Source organism: Alligator sinensis, unplaced genomic scaffold (assembly GCF_000455745.1).
Source record: "Alligator sinensis unplaced genomic scaffold, ASM45574v1 scaffold809_1, whole genome shotgun sequence".
Taxonomy (NCBI): domain Eukaryota; kingdom Metazoa; phylum Chordata; order Crocodylia; family Alligatoridae; genus Alligator; species Alligator sinensis.
In genome coordinates this window covers 209,863-230,867 of record NW_005841956.1, presented here as the reverse complement: position 1 = coordinate 230,867, position 21,005 = coordinate 209,863, and the positions used below count along the sequence as shown (strand labels likewise).

General features: G+C 43.8%; 1 protein-coding gene across 1 annotated transcript in view; it reads left to right on the top strand.

Annotated features, from left to right (window-relative positions):
• Nucleotides 1–19,506, top strand: part of EDA (ectodysplasin A) — a 191,509-nt gene extending 172,003 nt beyond the window's left edge. The window contains exons 3-9 of the mRNA XM_025200121.1: nt 2,278–2,307; nt 6,151–6,261; nt 8,825–9,004; nt 10,741–10,775; nt 11,426–11,477; nt 15,908–16,038; nt 17,912–19,506. Of these exons, the coding sequence (XP_025055906.1) occupies nt 6,201–6,261; nt 8,825–9,004; nt 10,741–10,775; nt 11,426–11,477; nt 15,908–16,038; nt 17,912–18,163 (711 nt within the window). The 5' untranslated portion in view covers nt 2,278–2,307; nt 6,151–6,200 and the 3' untranslated portion in view covers nt 18,164–19,506. The remainder of the gene's footprint in view (nt 1–2,277; nt 2,308–6,150; nt 6,262–8,824; nt 9,005–10,740; nt 10,776–11,425; nt 11,478–15,907; nt 16,039–17,911) is intronic.
• Nucleotides 19,507–21,005: the final 1,499 nt, after the last annotated feature.

The window sequence follows — 21,005 nt, the reverse complement described above, 5'->3', positions numbered from 1 at the left end:
TGCGTCAGTAAATTACAACATAAAATTCCTTTTTTTCACAGCAGCAGGGGAATATTTTTGTTTATTCCTTGGAGGAAGCCCACCAATATACAAAAAGTCTGTGCTATAGTATATGAGTGGCCTCCTCTTATATATAAGGAAAATCTAATAAGATTTTTTTTTGTTAGGTTCTTTTTGTTTGAGTTTCTCAAAAAAATATGGCTTCCCCAAAATTTATAGAGTGCTAGCTCTGGTTTCTCTTTGGCAAAAATGAGTGGAGTAAACCAGGCTTTTAGTGGAGCGTTTTGTGAAGGATTTGACACTGGCTGAGAAAGGAAGATGGTTTTAATTACCTTGCTCTGAAGAAAAGTTAACCTGGTTACACATTGGGAAAGCTATTATCAGGATCCCTTGAAGCATTCGGAAACTAGGGACATGAGGAGGAGAGGCTAAGGCAGAGTTTATGAAGTTGGTGTTTAGAATTAAACCAGCATTTCCTGTTTCATATGTCCAAGCTCAAAAGAGTTTTTAAAATTATTTTCTTCAAGAAGTCATTGGTGAAAATGCAGTAACATCTGAAAATGTTGACACTTCCTATAAATATCCATTATGTTCATTTACATTACAATGACAATATATATCACCCATCTGCACAGTACATGAACTGTTATGATTGTATGGTGATGATCAAGTGAACTCTAAACTGGAGCACTTGAACAATAAAACTGTGTTTTATGGGCCCTGTTTCTAAGGGCTTCAACCAAGGCTCAAAATTTGTCTGAAATTGTGTGACAATTTTTGACAGCTGTGTGATGTCACTTTTGCAAATACAATTTCATTAGATATGTATGTTTAAACCTATATATGTGCAAAGCTGGAAAATTTAGAAGCTGAGGTGAGAATTTCACCATATATTTAAATAAAACTATGGTTACAGGGATGGAAAGCAGCTTCCATCATAGAATTGCTGTGGTTCAGAAACAGATGGTAGCTCACATGCCAGCAAAGCAAAGGGTGTTTACCCAAATCACTGTACAATGACTTCTGGTTAAGAGAACACCCATCGGGAAGTAGAGCACAATGTTCTTTTGGGAAAAGTATTCTCTAAAATGGAGTTGGCCACTGGACACAATATGCTAAGGCTGGTTAATAAACATTTATTGATTACTTGTGTCATGACACACATGCATCAACATATGGAATGAACAGAATAAGTAAAAGAAAAGCAGTAGGCAGCTGTATGTTAACAAACTGTAACACCCAGTCACTAGGTCAGGGGTTTCCAACTCATCTGGCCCCATAGGCCAGATGATAGGCACAGGACCAGTTCATAGGCCAGATCAGGCTCACAGGCCAGCCCCATGCCAGCTTCAGTCCTGTACACCACATGCTGTACGCAACACACAGGGCCAGTCCAGGATGTGTGCTGTCGTGTGCAGAACACATGCCAAACTGGCCCTGCATGCTGGATTCAGCATGTGTGGCCAGTCTGTAGGCCTGATCCAGACTGCTCCCAAATCCAGCATGCGGGACTGGTCTTGTGCAGGTGCTGCATGCAGCACACATCCTGGACTAACCCATGTGCTATAGGTAGCAAATGCTCTGAATCCAGACCCAGCTTCACATACCACATGATGCCAGGGCCAGTGTGCTATATGTGGCATGCAGGGCTGATCCATTATCCACAAGAAGCACCACAGACCAGATAATAGGACTGTACAGGCCATGTCTCTGTCACCCTGTACGTTTAGGCAGAATTCTCTGAATAGGGAAATTCCATTTCACCACAAGGCTGTCCCCTAAACTGAACTGGCACCTTGTGGGGCATGTTCCTGTAGACAGAAGCTACTGTATTGGGTTCTTATATCAAGCATCATAGTTTACACATCATCACCTTGAGAGGAGGTGGCAGAGTAGAAAGATTCCATGAAGTACCTGAACTTGCCAAGATATTTGGTTGTAGACCCTTTGCCCTCCAGAGCCGTGGTTTTCAACCTTTTTTCATTTGCAGATCCCTAAAACATTTCAAATGGAGGTGCAGACTCCTTTGAATTGTAAATGTGGGTATTCACATACTTTTGATTGATCATAGTCCTCTTTCACAGACCCCTTAAACACAGTCTGCAGACTCCCCCTGGCCCACAAACCATAGGTTGAGAACCACTTCTCTAGAGCACTACTGTACTGCGTCATTCTCTTTTTGTAACGAATAACATCATTCCAGAAACCTTTCTTGTTTCTTTTATTATAGACAGAGTGCTTGCTGTGTGTTTCAGTTGTTTTCTTTTCTCTTTGTAGGTCCAAGTTCAGTTAAAAACAAGAAAAAAGGTAAGTTAATTTACCTTACTTGTCAGTTGTAATTATTTCAAACACGAAGCCATCCCTAACTGAGAACTCTCTATTCAGTAAAAATGTAGGGGACTTCCATGTGACCTACATATTACGCCAGGGGTGGGCAATTATTTGGGCCCATGGGCCACATAGGCAGTTCTAGGGAGATGCCATGGGCCAGTCAGCACCTTTCTCTTCCCCCCCATCCACCCCTCCACAACAGCCTGGAGCCCATGCACCCTGCAGCTCCTTCCCACCGCTGCCAAGATTGCACAGCCCCAGCCCCAACCCGCACCCCATGCCTGCTCCAGACTCACCCTGGCTGGAGCGGACCAGCCAGAACCATGCGCACAGCCGTGACCCCAGAGACCCTGCACCTGCCCCAGACCACCTGCCCATGCTGAGCAACAGCAGCGGCTAGGCAGAAACTGCTGCTCAGCGGAGGAGAAAAGCAGCCCCTCCCTTCACTGCTGCCAGGCCCTTCTTGCTCCAGCCACCCAGAGCCTGTGCTCCAGCTGCCCTGCAGCTTCTATCCACTGCCATCACCACCACCTCCAGCTCGCCCAGTGAGGCAGTGGTGGCAGTGCAGAGGAGCCACAGGGCAGCCCAGGTACAGGCTCTGGGTGGCTGCAGCAAGAAGGACCTGGCAGTGGCAAAGGGGAGGGGCCACTTTTCCCACGCACCAAGCAGCAGCTTCTGCCCAGCCATCACCACTGCTGCCTCTGCTCAGCACGGGCGGGCAATTCTGGAGCTGGCACAAGGTGGGCTGGGGCTGTGTATGTGGGTTCCAGCTGGTCCAGAGCCAGTCCGCTTCTCTGGGCTGTGTCCAGAACAGGTGCTGGGCAAGCCAGGGTCGGGTGTGTGTGCAGGTCCCCACCAGTACCATGGGGTTGGGGTCAGCAGTGATGGTAGCCAGAAGGAGACACTGCCTCCTGGGCTGCCCGAGCCCTGCTGCGTGCCCAGGGGACAGCAAGATGTACCCTGGGCCAGGAAGGACTGAGGGACCTGTTGTGGGCTGGACAAAGTCCCTCCATGGACCGTATTTTGCCCACCCCTGTATTAAGCTCTCACTTTTGAGAGAGTACTTTTAGAAACACATTAATAAAATCTTTCTTAGAATCTGGCACATTAGTATTCAGGGGAGGAAGTACAGGGGGTACAGTTATAGTTAATTGCATAGTACACAAATAATTCCCAAGTCACTATATTTGCACATACGGTTGGCTGAGTCACAGGCCAAACTATCACTGGCTGCTTGTCATTTATCGTGTCATCTCAGTAAAAGTATATCAGCACAATCTCTCATTCTTCAATTGTTTAACTTGTGGACTTTAATATTTTAGCAAACATATCTTTAATTGGGGATCCACTGAATTAAGTAGGGTGTGGATCAGATAGAAATGGATTAAATTAATTATAAATATTAGGTAAGATTTATTTAAATACCCTTAATAATAGGTGTTTGCTTCATTTAGAAGCTATTTCTAGGCTGCATAACAGTTATTTTGACTGTTTTGTATCACATATTTCAAGCTGTTCTAAATGTTCAAATTTATAACAGCTTATTGTATTGTACATGGATTGAGTTACCTTGCATATAGTCCATCTTGGTTTCAGTAGTACATATGAATGCTGCTGTGCTCACAGCCCTCTTTGCAAATACGTATGTTTGTGCAGAAATGTTCTATTAGGAATCTGAGCACATTGAACATCTTAATTGCCTACAAAACTCCCTCCCAGGAAACTGATTTCAAAGTGTCAGGGTCCCTAGAGTTATGCCTTGCATCTATGGAAGTACCTTTTTGTGTTCTCTGAGCACTGTTGTGTACAGAATTAGAACATTCTGTAAGTTAAAAAAACAAACCAAAAAACCCCCGTTTCTATGCAAACTGTACAGCCCTTGGGCTCCTGCAAATATATATGGCTTGTGTGCTTTTATGCATGCATTTAAATTAAGCACACGCTTACATTCATCCCTGTTCAGCAAAGCACTTACATGTGTGTTTAATGCTAAGCACGTGTGTAAGAGTTTGATGAACCAGGCTGGATTTAGGCTTGTGTTTAGTGGTCCCCTGCTTTAAAACTCTAGTGCATTTTACAGATAATTAATTGAAGAAAGGAAAGCAGGCTGATTATGTGATATGTTCTCTGCCACTGTCTCTGCAGCTTAGCAAAACCTTTCTAATGTGGACCAGAGTTTCCTCCACCTGCAAACCTCTGTGTGTCATTTTTTGGCAGGAAGATTAAAAAGGAGAGTGCCTATGTTATTTGCATATGCAAACTACTGTCTTCACTAAAACACATCACTTTTGCTCCTTATGGGCACACTTGGGAAAGTTCAGTCTACATTTCTTAACAAAAGTGTCCTAAAACATATTTTCTAGAAATTTAAACGACCCCCCCAAACTGCTTAATCTATCTCATATTAGACCAGTTGAACTAGAAGTCTCCTAGGAATTAATAATTATGACATTTACACAGTTTTGGAATACAAGGGCTATCATAGGGCTATATTAGCTAATACTTTTTAAAAAAATCTGTTTTATTGCCATACTTTGAAAATATAGGGGTTGCTTGCTGATTGGCACGTTACACAGAAAATAGATCATTTCTCCTCACTTTGAAAAGTAAATTTCTGGATGCTGCCTGATACATCTGGCTAAAGAAAGACTTGGCAAGTTGGGAACTGGATAAGCAACACACACTATAAAATTATTCACACTGGCAATTGCTGGAGGATACTGTTAAACCTATCTAGATTTATGGGATATGACCACTTTACTCAACGCATTGTGTGTTGTGTACAAGCCACACAGATGTTGTCTGTGCAACTAAAATGATCAGGTCTGACTCATGATTGAATGCTATATTTGAGGGGATATGCCAGGATATTTCTATTTCTTGATTTCCCTCCTTTGTCATACATGTACACACTCACTCTTTGGTTCTTCTTTCTCTGGGCAAAGGATTTCTAATCTGGATGGAATTCTGTTCAAGTGAGTGATGTCTGTAACATGTTTTGTTGCCTATCTAAATAGATGGTGAATCTGAGCTACCTTTAACTCATCCACACAAAATCTCTACAACATTTAAAATGTTTCTATTTTCCAAATGCAGTGGTTCTTGCATGCAGCTCCCTATCTTGGGATGTTCTTCTTCACTAGGGAATGAATCAAAAGTCTTCACATGTACTGTGTAGCTGTTTCTATTCAAATCAGTAAGCAGAATTCCATGACTCGTGAAAAATTAATTGAAATGCCTTGATGTAGCAACAGGAATGCACAGCAAATACCTGCCCATCTGCTGCTTTCAGGATTACATGCCATAGTTTTACACCTGAAGTAACAGCTAATTTAGTAGCAGAACAGGCCTCTGGGGCAAGATTAATTAAAACAGCTGCAGTGTGTATTCCCTTTTGGTTCTCAAGGCAGAGCCAAGAGAGACTGCAGCGAACCTGGCTTAGGTGCATATTTGATCCTGTATTAAGATAGCCTAGGATAAAGGTGATATAAACCAAAGGAATGTAATCAGGATGCTTTAGGCAAGATGTGTAAGGATCTGGAGTTGGGTTCAAGTTGATACTTTCAAAAGAATGTCATCCTAAGGGAGAGGAGAGCTAAGGGAATTGGAAGAAGACTTGGGTAGCTGCCAGATCAGATTTGAAAAGGCATGCACACCAACTGAGACAGAAATGCTACCAGCAGTATCAATTTGTTCCCCTTTATACCCTCTCCCCACCCTCATAAGACATGTGTACCATTGTAATGAGATCATTTAAATAACTTCTAGGCTTAAAGGAAAAGAACAAGAGATACCGGTTTTAATTTTCCTTATGAATAGAAATACAGGACCAGGCAGAGGGAGGGAATAAGAGAACACAGCTGCTGCTGATGAAGCGAGCGTTGCTACACTCATATGTTGGAACCATGAGGGCCAGGAAGCCAGAAACAGGTAGAATGGTCAATGTTAATAAGAACTTGGGCTCCCGAAGGAGAGCCGTAAGGGCATTCATAGATGACGTGGTCAGCTGCCTGAGCTTGAGCACCACAGCTGCGCTGGCATCATTGGAGAGGCCCCAAGGCTGCATTCTTTCCTTAAATGGTCCAGTGCCCATTCTGAGATGGTTAAGAGCTGTCCGGGCCCTGCGGGGCAGCTGCTGTCCTGGGAGATGGAAGCTGGTGTTGGGGATGAAGTTCTTTAGCTGAAAGAATTCAGCTATTTCATACAATCAGTGGGTTCTCAAGTCTGTATGTATGGCTTGTACAGAAAAGGAAACTGTCTAACCTACATTTCAGATAAAGAAAAAAATGAACATTTGTGCCATCTAATGAAGGAAAAAGAAATTGCAGCTTCCATCAAACAAACTAGGGGAGAGGGTATGCAACTAGATTGGCACAGCAGCTTTGAGGTTGATTTCTGTGCTTCTTGCTTAGCTGCTGTGCCATGGCATATGGTTTGGGCAGACCAGAGTGAGAAGTATATGGCCTTTCCAAATCTGTTAACCAAAATACTGAGATTTATTTCCTTGCATCTTGGCACTGATATGTGCTGAGAAGTGCAGTGACTGTACGAAGCCATTTCAGTATCTTTAAGCACAAAGACCACTTCAACTGACATTCTGTCATCTGAAACAGTTGGTGAATTCTCTCCCTATGACGGCTGTATTTCAGGTGATGGAGAGATTTATGAGCTTTGCAAGCATACAAGAAAGTTGCTGTATAATATAAAATTGCTTTAAAAAACTATTTGAAAAGAACATTATTTTGCATCAAGGTCTGGAAGGTTAGGAAATCCCAAATGAAGCTTGCATGGGGTATCTTATTCAGCCCTTTTGTGCATATGCATTATAATCTTTATTTACATGATCATGATGTTTTATCCACAGGATCCTTTCTATATCTAGCGAGCATAATGGATGGTGTTCAAAGAGACAGGCAACTGTTCAGTATTTTTTTTTACCCTTGCTATGCAGTCCTTCGCCTAAATTATTGCAGCCAAAGCCTTAAATCTAAAACTCTTAATTTTCTCAAAATCTTTCCCATGGCAATCATAGTAGGAAGTGAACCTCTCACAAACATTAATGAATTTATCTATATGATAACATAAAAGACCACCATGATCTGCATTTCACATTGTCCAAGACTAAGTGACAAAGGAAAGATTGTAATTCAAATCCACCAGGTTCCCAAACTTCTGCTCATTTTTCCCAACCACAAGCTGTCCTGTAGAGAAAAATGCTACATGATTATACAGTGAAAACCTTAGGGGCTGTACATGAGGGCCCCTATAAGGCCCCTTCCAGTAATGCCTAAAGCTGGTTGACAAATGTGTGACCGAGCCATTTTCCATTAGAAAAACATCTTGCCAAATGCTTCCAGCAAAAACGTGACAGGAATGACAGGGCATTTCATGCTTACTTGATTGTTTCAGCTTTGATTATATTATAAAGTTATGATTATTGACATGGAACATTTTTTCCTTATTGACAGAAAAAAACATTCAGGTTCTTTTACTTTTCAAAGATACAGAGAATAGTTTTTGTTTTGTCCTGTTTGTGAGGGACCAGATTTTAGTATCTCAGAATTAATAGAATTGGAATGAAATTCTGAATTTTCATTGGCAGAACGGGGCCAAATTTAGGTTGCAGAGCCAATGCAGTTGTCTGCATTTTTTTTAAAGATAAATGCAAATTGTTTTATGTGCAACTGCAATAATTCACACCTGGTAACATATATCACTGGTGGGGTTTAAAGCTCCTAAAAAAAAAAAGTTAGCAACAGTGTGAGAAATAATCTGCTTCAGTCCAAAAGATACATGGGGAGAAACCCAGCCATCTCTCCTGTCAAAATCCCAAGTTGCTTCCTCCCCATGCAGTGTTACCAAAGAAACAGTATTAGGTAGTGGAGCCATGTTCTCAAAGAACCTTTTGAGCTTACAGATTCATTCCAGGCTTCACCATGTCAAAGTACAGACTTTGGCTGTCAACCATCCTGTCTTTTTAGAGGCTAAAACTACAGAACTTGAGCACCAAAATGTGGTGCAGTTAGCCTATATGGACACAGTAGATCAGGCTTTCCAAGGAAGTAGGTTACACTAGAGCTTTAGGGAAGAAGGTTTGGCTCCATGTTTGTCTGAGGAGTCTTCCAGGACAGCAGACCCCTCCCGCTTCCCCCCATTTTGCTCTCTTCAGTCTTAATTATTCACATCAAAGAATTAGCTTCCTTTCTGTCCTGTGCACTCATTTCATATGGCAAGCCCGGTTGAACCCACTTGGATCACAAAATATGAGCTGGCTGTTTCATCTTGCTTTCAACTTGTCTTGCACTGGCTTCAGCTCAGCTGAAGCTCCTAGCACAGAATGGGAAAGTGAGTGTATAATATAAAATGGCTTTAAAGAACTTTCTTTTCTTCACCCCACTGCTCTTGTTTAGGAGACCAGGGGAAGTTGTCTCATGGCCTTTGTATGCCATATTCAGTAGACAGAGAGAGTAATCTGCAATCTTGTATTTTTCAGGTAAAAAGACTGGTCCTCCAGGGCCCAATGGCCCTCAAGGGCCACCAGGGCCTCCTGGTCCGCAGGGTCCTCCAGGCATCCCAGGGATCCCTGGAATTCCAGGCACGACTGTAATGGGACCTCCTGGCCCTCCTGGTCCCCCTGGCCCTCAGGGACCACCTGGCATGCAGGGCCCCTCAGGTAAGTGTATTATTTCATTTCTTCTTGGACAGATACTGTGCTGAATATAGTGATGAGGGTAAATACCATGGAGATGAGTGCCCCTAAAACCTGAACAGAACATACCCCATTGACCCTTCCTTCAGTTCCAACCCCAGTCAACACAGCTACATAAGGAAAGATGCTCTAAGTGCCATGCTTAATATCTGAGCACTAGTACACTCCTGAATGTCATGAAAAACTTGACCTAGATAGGGGGAAAGAGGTAAAAAACTGCCTTACCCTTACCAGCTCCTTATCAGTTGGCAAATAGACTACTCCAGCTGATCACACGTATTATGCAGTACATATCCCGGACAAGCAATGTCTGATCCTGCCCCAAAAAAGCTTTGCCTAGGTTTTGATGTAGCAGTTAAGTGATAACAAACAGAAGATGGTGAAGGCAAGAGGATCATGTGGGTGCTCTGGTTTGCACACACTGATATATTAGTTGTTTCTGTCTCTAATAGACTGAGCATGAGTTAATGATCCCCCTCCCCCCAACAACTGGAAGTTTTGGTATGGTTACTTTGATTTTCCATGAGCTCTTAAGTGGTTCATTTCCTTTCTCTGTATATCTTTGTCCCTATCTGTATTACAAGGGTCTTGCAGCATACATCTCAAATATTTTGAGATCTTCAGAGGAAGTAGAACTGCAGACTATTATTCTCTTAACCTTCTAGTGAACTTTGATTTCACTGGTATTGAAGTCTACAAACAGCTGTGACTCCTGTGTGTAAGATATGTAGAGTAGATTGGCTTTGGGTTGCCTTGATTGTAGTTTGGGTAATCTGCCTTAATTCACACATCTGCCTTAATTCACACATCTGTTTTAAACTTTTGGTAAAGATAAAGCTGGATCAGTAAGGCCACTGCTTGACAAATTCTAAATTAATCAGAATAGCCACATGCAGCATAATTGTTTTGCCCCTTATATGAAAATACTGTTTCTCCTACACTTCCTTTTTCATTGTATTTTCCATCATTTTGCATGGGTGCTCACTATCACTTTCTTATCAAATTTGGTGTCTTATGTGACCTTTACTGTTGTTGAAAACAGTGGCCTTAACTAAGAACGCTTGAAACCAGGAATTCCTGACAATTACAAGAGGCTATTTTTTAAATTTGCTTTAAATAATAAAGCACTGTTTGCAGTCAGAGTTATTGCTTTATGCCTCATATGGCTTCTAGAGGAAACTTGGCTGGTTTCTAGTCTCTATATCAGAAGTAGCCAAGTGCAGTCCACATGCAACATGTAGTAGTTAGCATTTTCCAAATGCTGGCCATAGCCACCCTTATCTTTAATGAAGTATTGTGGGTTAGAGAGGTAAAAGATCTCAATGTGCAGTCTGCTGCTCAGGATGCAGCACTGTATGCTGGAACCTGTAATCTTTGCAAGAACAATCCTCATGCTCAGTGAGAAGGTGGCTGCAATCTGATGCATTGAATGAACAGCATTTTTATTGAGAGTGGATGGGCAATCTCAATGGGTCAGATAGAAATTTGAATCTACAAAAAGGATAGAGTGAACCTTTTCGCACTGAGAGACCTGCTGGATATTAAGATTTATACTATATGTTGTCTTTCATCCTCTCTGCTCAAAATCTGAGCCTAGGAAAGAAAAAAACCCCAACTTGTTAGTAGGAGATTTGCTACAGTGAAGGTTTCAGACCATTTCCAAATACCATTATTATTATTGTAAATATCCTGTCTTGCAGGTGCCACGGACAAAGCCAGTTCGAGGGAGGTACAGGTTGGTTAACTGTGTCTCAGAGAAAATGCCACTTCTTGAGTTGAATTGATTTTTGTTTTAATTTTACAGGATGGTTTTTCCTAGATGGACACTTTAGACTAGAGTATAATTCTGAAAGTAACTTTCTTCATGAAATAGGCATCTCTGTTAACTAGTCTTTACACTCATACAACAAGAATCGACCACAATCACCTTTATCACTTGAACTATCAGAGGAAATAGTGTTGATTAGTTGTTTACCAAACAGATTGCCATTATGCTTCTCTAGCTCTTTAGAACAAGCCAAGAGAATGTTTTTATGTTTGTTTTGTACAGAAAGCATTGCTAATCTACAAGGAGGTTCAAACAGTTCTTGGGGTCTGAATATTGAAAAAGCTGAAGACTATATGAAAAGGACTTTCTGAATACAAATTAAAACACTTCTTCTTTGTGGCAGTGTAGTTGATAATCATGATGAGTCCTCTTCACAAGTTGTGTGTTGCTTAGAGTTGAATAGACTATCATAGTGCCTGCATCAGTTCTCTAAAGCTCTTTAACAGCTGTTCTGTGTCTTTGTCCTGGTCATCAGTTTTATAGGGATGTGCCAAGTTTCTTAAAAGAACAGAACAATGTATCTTGCTAATTTTAAACTGCTGTATTCTTATTTGCAGCCAGCTGTGGTTCACCTCCAGGGCCAAGGTTCAGCAATTCAAGTAAAGAATGGTAAGATTTCCAAGAGATTATCGGCCTCTAACCTCAATCTCATAGGTGGGGTCTTTTAGGCAGTACACCATATAGCTGGGATCAGTAGGTCCCTTCCATATGGTGCTCTATTGGCATTAGAGTGACAGTACTATTCCCTCATATGACTCTGTCTGCTGCCTTTACCCCATCAGTTTAACTTCTCTTGTTCCTCCTTCGTCCTCTTCTCCCCTGTGTTCATACATAGTTGTCTCCAAATAGATTCCCTCTCCCAGTCCTCATTCCTGATTTTGAAAGAGATTATCTGCCTCATCAAACCATTAATCCAACCCCATCCATTGACTAGCTAGCCCTCTTCCCTTATCCATCTTTTGCCTTCCTTTCAGTCCTTAATGTATCCTATACCTTCCTCAACTCAGTCAGCCTGTGTTTTTCCCAATTTTCCAGCTGTCTTTTCTCAGGCTACCAGCATCTTTATCCACCCTTAGCCCCCAGTTCCATCAATATGTCCCTTGTCCTTAATCCCTGTCTTGCTCCCCAAAGATCACTGAGCTGTTAGTGGAACAGTTCTCTGATAAGTGGTCCTGTGCCTGGACCCAGGCCGATTTCACTGCAGCACAAATCCTGTTTCTTGTGCGGTGCTCTGAGGCATTCATTTCCCAACTGAGGACACAGACTATAACCCTCTTTCATACACAAGATGCTGCTGCTGCCAAGTGCTATGTGGGCTGGGGGGAGGCAGTAAGGAGGGACTGGGGAAGTGGTGACCCCTACAGCTTCCTTGTTCAGCCCAGTACTCACACTGGAAGACCTTGTTCTCAGATGCTTATAATTGTCAAACTTTACCTGCTAGCTTGGATGCATCCTGCGCTGGGTGTCGACTACCAGCTGATTTCCTCCCCACCCCTAAATTTCAGCAAAATTGTTTCCAAATATCAAATTAGACAAAGCAACTTATTTTCTCTGTTTTCAAAAATAACTATCATTGTTCGAATGAGAAGCTCTTGCTCCCAGCCAGGACTTGACATTAGTAGGTCACCCAGAAGTTAGATTGATGAGCTGTGCTGCACCTGAAGTTTGCCATGTGATACTCCTCTAAAAGTGTTTGGTCACACGTGCTCAGTAAAGACTTGTTTAGCAACAAATTTGTCTAACATATTCTGCCTGTGGTAAACTTACTCCAGTCTCATAAAGCCCCATGAGAAAAACAAGTATCCTGCAACTGCTCCTCCCAGCTGTTGTGGTCCAGTGTGCACCAAAACTGAGTGCAGGAAGACTTGGTTCTCTTATGCCCTCAAGAGGTCTCCTTGCTCCTCCTGCCCAAGTAGGAGGAGGAAATGGCCTGACTTGAATGCACAGAGAAGCAGGGGAGGGGGCTTGGGCAAAAGGAGTTTAGTTTCTTACGTTGATTAGGACATTTACCTGCTCACCAACCATGCTAAAAGGTTGCAGTGTTAAAACACATCCCGGCACGTAGGCTTCTTGAGACAGCCTTTAATTACCCCATCACATACAAATTTTTTCTCCACAGGATCCCATGCTCATTTGGTGCCCAGACTGCCTTTGCTCTGGGCATGAATCAGAAGTGTGTAGCAAACGACGCCATTGTCTGTAGAACTCCTGCTGCTTTGATTGCAGAAGGAGAAGCTGTTCAGTGACTGAGGCAGGAGTTGCAGCCCTTAGGTGTTGGAGTCTGTCCCTGATTCTGTCACAGGGCATTTGTACACGTGATGAAAATTGCCCGTTTTAGCAGTTTAATTGTCACTGTTTACACGTATGGGTTTTTTGTGCTGTAAATGAGTTTGTTGCAAACTAAACCACATCCCCATGTAGTTTAGTTTGCAGTGTAGCTATGTGTAACATTGCAGCTTTTAATCTGACAGTTTGCTGCCCCCAGCCACAGAAGAGGCGAGCTGAAGGCAGAAGCCACAAGGAACCTAATCTTTTTTTTTTTTTCTTTTCTTCGCTGAGTTTGTCTGCATCTCCCATGGCTGGGGGGCAAGCTGCTGGTGGGCTGAGTGGCACCTGAGCTGCAAGGGACCCTGGTCCTTCCCTCCGTGGTGGTGGTGCCCCCTGGGGCCACCCACCCAGGTGGGCTGTTAGTGGGCCAGGGGCTGCCGTAGCTGGGGCTCAGGGAATAGGTGGATTGGACTGGGTGCTGCCTCCAAGCTGGGGCAGCCTGGGGCCCATTAACAGGCAGCCCCAGGGGGTACCACACCTGTGGAGGGAAGGACCAGGGCTCCTCGCAGCTCAGGGCCCACCGGCAGCTCACTCACCAGCCTCAGGCAGGCTTCACAAAAAATAAAAAGGAACTGGGCCCCTCACCGCTTTTTTTTTTTTCAAGTGGAGCCTGCCCGTGAGCTGCCCGGTGGGCTGAGCGGCCCCCAAGCTGCAGGGGGCCTGGTCCTTCTCTCTGTGGGTTCGTCTGGGTAGGCAGCTAGCAGGTAGGTGCTGCCTCCAACTCTTCCCTGAGCCTGCCAGGGCTTCCAGCACCACGTGCACCATCACCGCTGCCTTGTCACCACCTGGGACTGCCCAGGAATGGCCTGGCTTGCCCCTGGGGCAGCACAGGGAAGCGGCAGGAGGTTGGCTCGGTGTGCTGGCAGCCGGAGAAGGTGGCAGGGATGGTGCGTGCAGTGCTGGAAGCCCCAGCAGGCTTGGGGAAGAATTGGATCCAGTGGGGGCTGCCTCTGAGCTGGGGCTGCCTCTGAGCTGCTGCCACGGAGGGAAGGACTGGGTCCCTGCTCATGCGTGCAGGCTACCCTGGGGGGAGAGGGGGAGCAGCAAGGGGCATAATCCTTATTTTATTAATTTATTTTAAAATAAGGGGGTGCCGCTGCTGCAGAGGGAAGGACAAGGCCCCCCTGCAGCTCAGGGGCTGCTGAGCCCACCAGCAGCTCTACCCCCCCTCCTCCCCCCCCACGCCACCTGGCTGCAGGAGAGGTGGGCAGGCTCTGCAAAAAAATAAAAAGAATAAAAGGATTATGCCCTTCACCGCAACAGTGACAGATGCCCCTAAATTGAAATGGTGGGTTTTTAATCATCACAATTAAAAACCCACCATTTCAATTGGAATTAAACCCCCGTCACGTGTACAATCACCCAGAGTTTCTAATTGATGTGGGGCAGGTCACTTATACAAAACTCTTAATAAGGGCCACATTATGGATTCTTCATTTACAATTTCCCATACCTGAGGTGCTTGGGGTCTGAGTTGCTGAAGTATTAAATAGCCACTGTTGTAATAGAAGTCAGTTGGGCATATGAAATAATATAAAAAATGCATTTTACTATGAAAAATCAGGCTGGAGGTATCTCAGATTAGGTACCCAAAATTGGCAAATACTTTACAGTTTTGACTTGATCTCTGTGAGTGTCAGTTTTCCCAGCTATGAAATGAGAATAACAGTAGCTATTCTCACAGAAGCATTGTGAAGATAAATTCATTAACTTTTGTAAAGCACTCATTATATGGGGAAAGCATCATAGAAGCACCCAGGAGGATATGAATTCTTTTGTATTCAGGATAGAGTGTGAATTGTGCACAACACAAAAGGCCTGGAGCCATATGCTGAAAGATGCAGATAAAAAGAAATATTCAATATGTATCTATTCAGCAAGCATCATCCATCCTGTGCATTGAATGAGGCTGATGTCCTGTACAAAAATTGTAAGTCAGCAGGTATTTAAAGACCATATTGTCAGGTATTTAAAAACCATATAATGATGAAGGTGGTCAGGTTAATTCATTGACTGTATTCAGGGGTGGATCCAGTGGGAGTGGTGGTACAGTTGCACGTGCCTTCTGCCACTGGCTGATCTGGGCACAAGGGGAGCCCCAGAGCTCTCCTGCCTTGCAGGCTGTAGATGTGCAGGGTGCCAGGCTTGGCAGGGGACAGCAGTGATGGTGCACAGGTTCCTCCTTCCAGTGCCTGCTCCCTGCCAGGGGACACCTGTGAGGGTGAGGAGGGCAGGCAGCGGCTGGAAGAAGAAAACTGCACACTGCTTCTGTGTAGCCATTCCCCACAGCCCCTGGCTGGAGTAGGGCAGGAGTGGCTCTGGGCTCTGTGCCCCTCTCCCCTCATGCCCCTGGGTCAGATGGGGACAGCAGCAGTGGTGTTGGCAGGAGGACTCACCCCTCCCCCTTCAAATGCCTACTCATGCTTAGCTCCCTGCTGTTACCTACCAGCCCAGGAGCTCCAGCCACACCTTACCCCCAACCCCTCATGGTCTGAGGGACAGTGAGCTGTACCCCCCTTCCTTTACTGAATCCTGGATCTTCCCATGTTCATATTAGTTATGGCAATTCCTAATGTGAATGTTTGATTTAGCACCTTTAATCCTCTTTTCTCTGGTTGTCCTATGTAATAGATCAATGCCATTGTTTTTCTGTTGCTACCATGCTTTTCATTCTGACGAGTACTGAGTGACTGCCGTTTTCTCATACTGAGATCTTTCAGGTGGAGTCCTCAATGACTGGTCACGCATCACTATGAACCCCAAGGTGTTTAAGCTGCATGCCCGCAGCGGGGAGCTGGAGGTACTGGTGGACGGCACATACTTCATCTATAGTCAGGTAGAAGTGAGTACGGTCCTGGGCCTAACTCCTATTCTTGTATTATAAATGCAAGCTTTGCATGAACCACAACCAGCAAATTCCCAGAACCTCGTGTATCTTCTTAAGAATTTAATATTCTGGGAAGAGTGAGGGAATATAAGAGGAAGATGGGGTATTTTTGAAATCAGAAGGTCACACATCCACTATAATGCTAGCTGGCAGAGACTGGTTGCTGAACATGCATCCATAGTCTACAAATGCCTTTTCTTTCATTCCCTTCTGTGTAATTACTAGCAAATGTAACCCTTGTTCCACATTAGTACTGAACAATAGTCTCGGCAGGAAGCTGGCTGTTAGTCTGCTGTCTTATAAAACAAATATAAAACCAAAGTCCTGACTTGTAATCATTAAGAACCAGCACCATTCTTCAGAAACTCAGGATTTTGCCTGGGCGTCCTACTCAGATTCCAGCTGAGGTCAATCCAGTCCATCTTCCCAGTTCCCCAGTGGAATCAAATTGATACAAGGCACTTCCAAGGATCAATGTCTAGAAAGGCCATCTCTGCTAACCACCTACTTACATTGACTCCAGAGCTGGGTGAAATGTGTGAGTACAGTTCAACATGAAGAGTGCTATGCAAAAAAATTATTATACACTGTGCTTCTTAACATAGCTAATTGGGACATCTCCCCCTTCAACCAAATGTTACTCAGAAGACGGATTGCCATTTAATCTTGCTGTCACAGTTTCCTGATAATCTGTGTCCAGGGTTTATAACCTACAGAAGAAACAAGGCAGCTAGAGAGCTGCTAAATCCATCTTAGCCCACTGCATTCACTTCTGGCAAGAAAATCTGTGTAAGTTCTGGGTCAAATTTTAGTGATGCCACAGCTGGCCACATGGAACTACTGCAGTTAAGTATCTTCTGGATTACTTATCTGTCTGTTGTTAGCAGTTCCACTAGGATCATATCATATCCTAGTGGAACTGCTAACATGCAGCATAAACTTTAGACATCAACAAGTCATTCAGAGGCTCTTCCATAGTGATATACAAGTTGGTGCTCAACAAGAAGGAACAAGAAAGGCATCGCTATATGAACTAGAGTTGCTGACCACAGTATTTCACTTCCAGAGCCTTTGTCCTGTGCAATCTGTAAAGGAAAAGTAGAACCCAATTGGAATTTGGAGTGATATCCTAGCAGTAAGGGTGAGGGCACCCTTTGTGCAATGAAATCCGCTCCCCTTCTGCAGTGCCTCAGTCAGGCTAAATATCATGCTATGGTGGGTATGCATGGAGTTAAGGAATTAGCAAATAGACATTGCCTTCAGAATCACCAGCTTCTCCTTATCAGGAAGGATAACCTCTAAGAGTAACCACTGCACATACAGTCTTCTACTCTGCAGCCTGAAGTTCTTTAGAATCAGTATATTAAAGGGTATGGAACAGTCTTTGTAGGAAAAAAATGCATAAAACCCTGTCAAAAACTGGTTAATGTCCCAAATCAGTAAGAGAATCTCTAGAGGGATTTCAGTACCTGAGTCAAGTCTATTCATATCTCTATTTTGATTTTAATGCAGGTACTTTAAGTTAATTTTCCCCTGTCATTTACCTGTCAAGCCTCGGTGGATGTAGTTGTTCACAGGTATTTCCATGCTTGTTCATCCTAGCTTGTTCCATGCTAGGTTTATCCAAACACTCTGCATGTTCTCTTGGCTCAGAATAAGCCATCTTACTGCAGAAGTAGGTATGGAGGAACTTTGGAAGTGAACCTCATGATATGTTTGGGTTAGGAAAAGTTCACATGCATTAGTGGACTTACAGAGAAGGCTTCGGGTGTACATATGTGTCCTTGCCCACTCCCTAATATGGTTTCTTTTCTCTGCTTCACATTAGGTATACTACATAAACTTCACTGATTTTGCCAGCTATGAGGTGGTGGTAGATGAGAAGCCCTTCCTGCAGTGCACTAGGAGTATTGAGACTGGCAAAACCAACTTCAATACCTGTTACACAGCTGGGGTCTGTCTCCTCAAAGCCAGGCAGAAGATTGCAGTGAAAATGGTCCATGCTGACATCTCCATCAACATGAGCAAGCACACAACATTCTTCGGGGCCATACGCCTAGGAGACGCACCAACATCCTAGATGAACCTGGCATGTACAAGGAGACTCCCAGAACTGCCTGGTGCTGCTGTTCATAGGTGTTTCAGTATTTCAGGGGGGTCTATAATCCAGCCACAAAGAAAACTGACCCAGAGCTATTTATTCCTTTATGTGAATGCAAAAAGAGCAAGGGTTCCTTTGCGTTGCCTGGAGACTTGGACTGGAAAGGCAGTTGAAAGCCATTATGAGAAAGAAAGGTGGCCCTGTCCTTTTTTGTCTCAGTGTTTCAAGCATTACTGCACTGATACTCTTCTCTGTGGTCCTCCCCTGAGGCTTCTGGTGAGAATGATATGGGTTTCCTGCTTTTATGTTGCACTAGCAAGAGCATCCATGGCAAGAGCAGCGGAAGAGAGACCGACTTCTGATGGATTTTTCTGTCCAGACACTCATACACTGCTGCTTCTGCACATGTATGTGAGCAAGAAGCCCTTGTGGTTTCTTCTTTTCCACCTATGTCAGACAGTTCTAATTGCAATGGTAATGTAATGTGAAAGGTGGAGAATGAGATCAACTGGGTGGTGTTTACATTCATCCTTTGGACTGTGAGAATAAGTAGGTGAAGTGTCTCTATACAGGGCTTGGAAGCAGGCTGCAAATGCAATAAGGGTGAAAGGAGCACCAATAATTAATAAGAGAGCAGGCTGCTGTCATGACTGCCTCTGCATGTTGTAAGCCCAGTGTTGAGATGTTCCTGACAGTGACAGGTTCCAGTGCCACTGCTACTTGCCACTCCTTCCATGTGTCCACAGGTATAAGTTGCCCTACTGTGTACTTCCTTGAAGTGTTGCTGTTGTAACATCAACTTGTACTAACCTGCTGCATACCAAGAAATATTTACAGAGGCTTCACAATGCTGCATGCTGCAGGCACAGATGTCCACATAAACACTTAAAAGCTGCTCGCTGAAATGGGTACTTTTAAAAAGAAAATATTCAAGGAAGCAGGCTAATATTTTCCGAGTTAATAGCAATTATGTGCTGGTTTTCAGGGGGTTTTTCTCATTCTGTACATCAGAAGAATCTTTCATTTTTGGTTTTGCAGCCCTCTACCTTGAAGACATTACAGTAAGTGGTGATGAAATAATCTCCACCAAAATCTGTACTGAAGACTCTGGTCCAATGCACATGCCCACCAATATTGAGTCTGGTCCTAATGTGACTCTTTGGTGTTAATGGGAAAATTATGACACCATAGCTTCTTTAGGCTTCCTAAGTAATGCTTTCCCACCACCTCCTTTGGACTGATGAGAGAGAAAGCCATAAGGTGCATTTGAGGTAGGGAAGGGCTCAGACTTCAGTTACTTCTCTGCATTGTGTACCATTTTTTTTAAAACTGGCTACCTATGTACAGAACACATTTCCCAAACATAAAGGTCACTGGGAGAATAGGGTATTAGCCAACATACAAAAATAATTCCTGAATTGCAGAAGCAAATTCTTAACAGACCGCTTGATACTAACCTTCCTGTCTGTCAGCGTGAACAACTTAATGATAACCTGTTGGATTTTAAAAATGAACCTCTGTCAGTAACACCAAGACAGCAGTGGGATTGGCCAGCTAATGTTGCAGAAATAGCATCCTTGGCCTCACTGCCTTTGTCCATTTGTAGTCAGGGATCTCGTCTTCTTAGCACCTGCCAGCAACTGTATTTGTTGTGAGATAAGGATTTCCTGGGCCTACCAGACTTTGATTTCAAACCTCACTACTCAGAGGAGATCATAGTTTTGCCATAACAGTATGGGAAATTGCCTGCTATTCATTGCTTCCTTCTTTCCAGTCTTGATACATTGGGCTATCATGAGCAGCTGGGCATTTAACTAGCCTTCAGAAGTCTGTTTCCCTCAAAATGAATTTGAGGTGCTCTCCTCTAAGAGTGGTGAATTCAGGAACTCTGTGTGAGATGAGAACAGTAATCTCCATTAAGCATCTCCTTGACAAGAATACTGTAGAATACAGTCTGCTTAGCCTGCAAGACCAGAGCAGGTACCAGGAATGCAATGATCTGGAAGAGTCCAAAGAGTAAGCTTATCTTCTGTGTCCAATGCTTCCAGGCTCCTAAATTCCCACTTGAATGATGTGACAAGGAGCAGGAATACTCCACCCATGCAGAAGCAGTGCCTAACAGCTCTGCCTCATGCCCCTTGTGACCTGTATATATAGCAGCATTGAAGGACTCTACAGGGAACTGAATACTGCCTCCCTCACCAGCTTGCTCTCCGATGCTCAGCTTGTAAAATGTGCCTTTTTAAAATTTTTTTGTATTTGACCAAAGATGATACCGGTATAAGCTGAGCTCCAGAACGCACAGTGCAGGAGGGTGGGGAGCACAGGGTCCTCATCACTAATTGCCAAAGTTATCACTGGCAGAGTGAGCATAACTCCATTGTTATCACTGTCTTATGCCAACAGTGAATGGAACCATACAGAGCCTTTTTATACACCGAGACCAAATGGCCTCTCTCCAGGAACAAAATCTTATAAATAAAGTATGGACCTGCATTATTAAGATGACTAAACTACTGTAAGTTCACAAAGCTGTGGAGCTGGTTCTGGTTGTGGCCTCTCTGTGTCACCATCTCAGGAGCCCTGTTTAATTATCCTGGAGTTGAACAGAACCAGTCTGAGACCAGATCATAGCAGCCAAGGGCTGGAGGTGGCACTCAGCAAGATTGTAACACAAAGCAAGAGCAAACAGGGGCCTGATTCAGTCTTCCACTGTGATGCCTCTCGCTTTAGACAGGCATGAGTTAGGGACAAATTTTAGGGACAGTTTTTTTGCACGTCAGGGACCATGGTCAGACCCTGTGTTTTGCAAATGCAACTC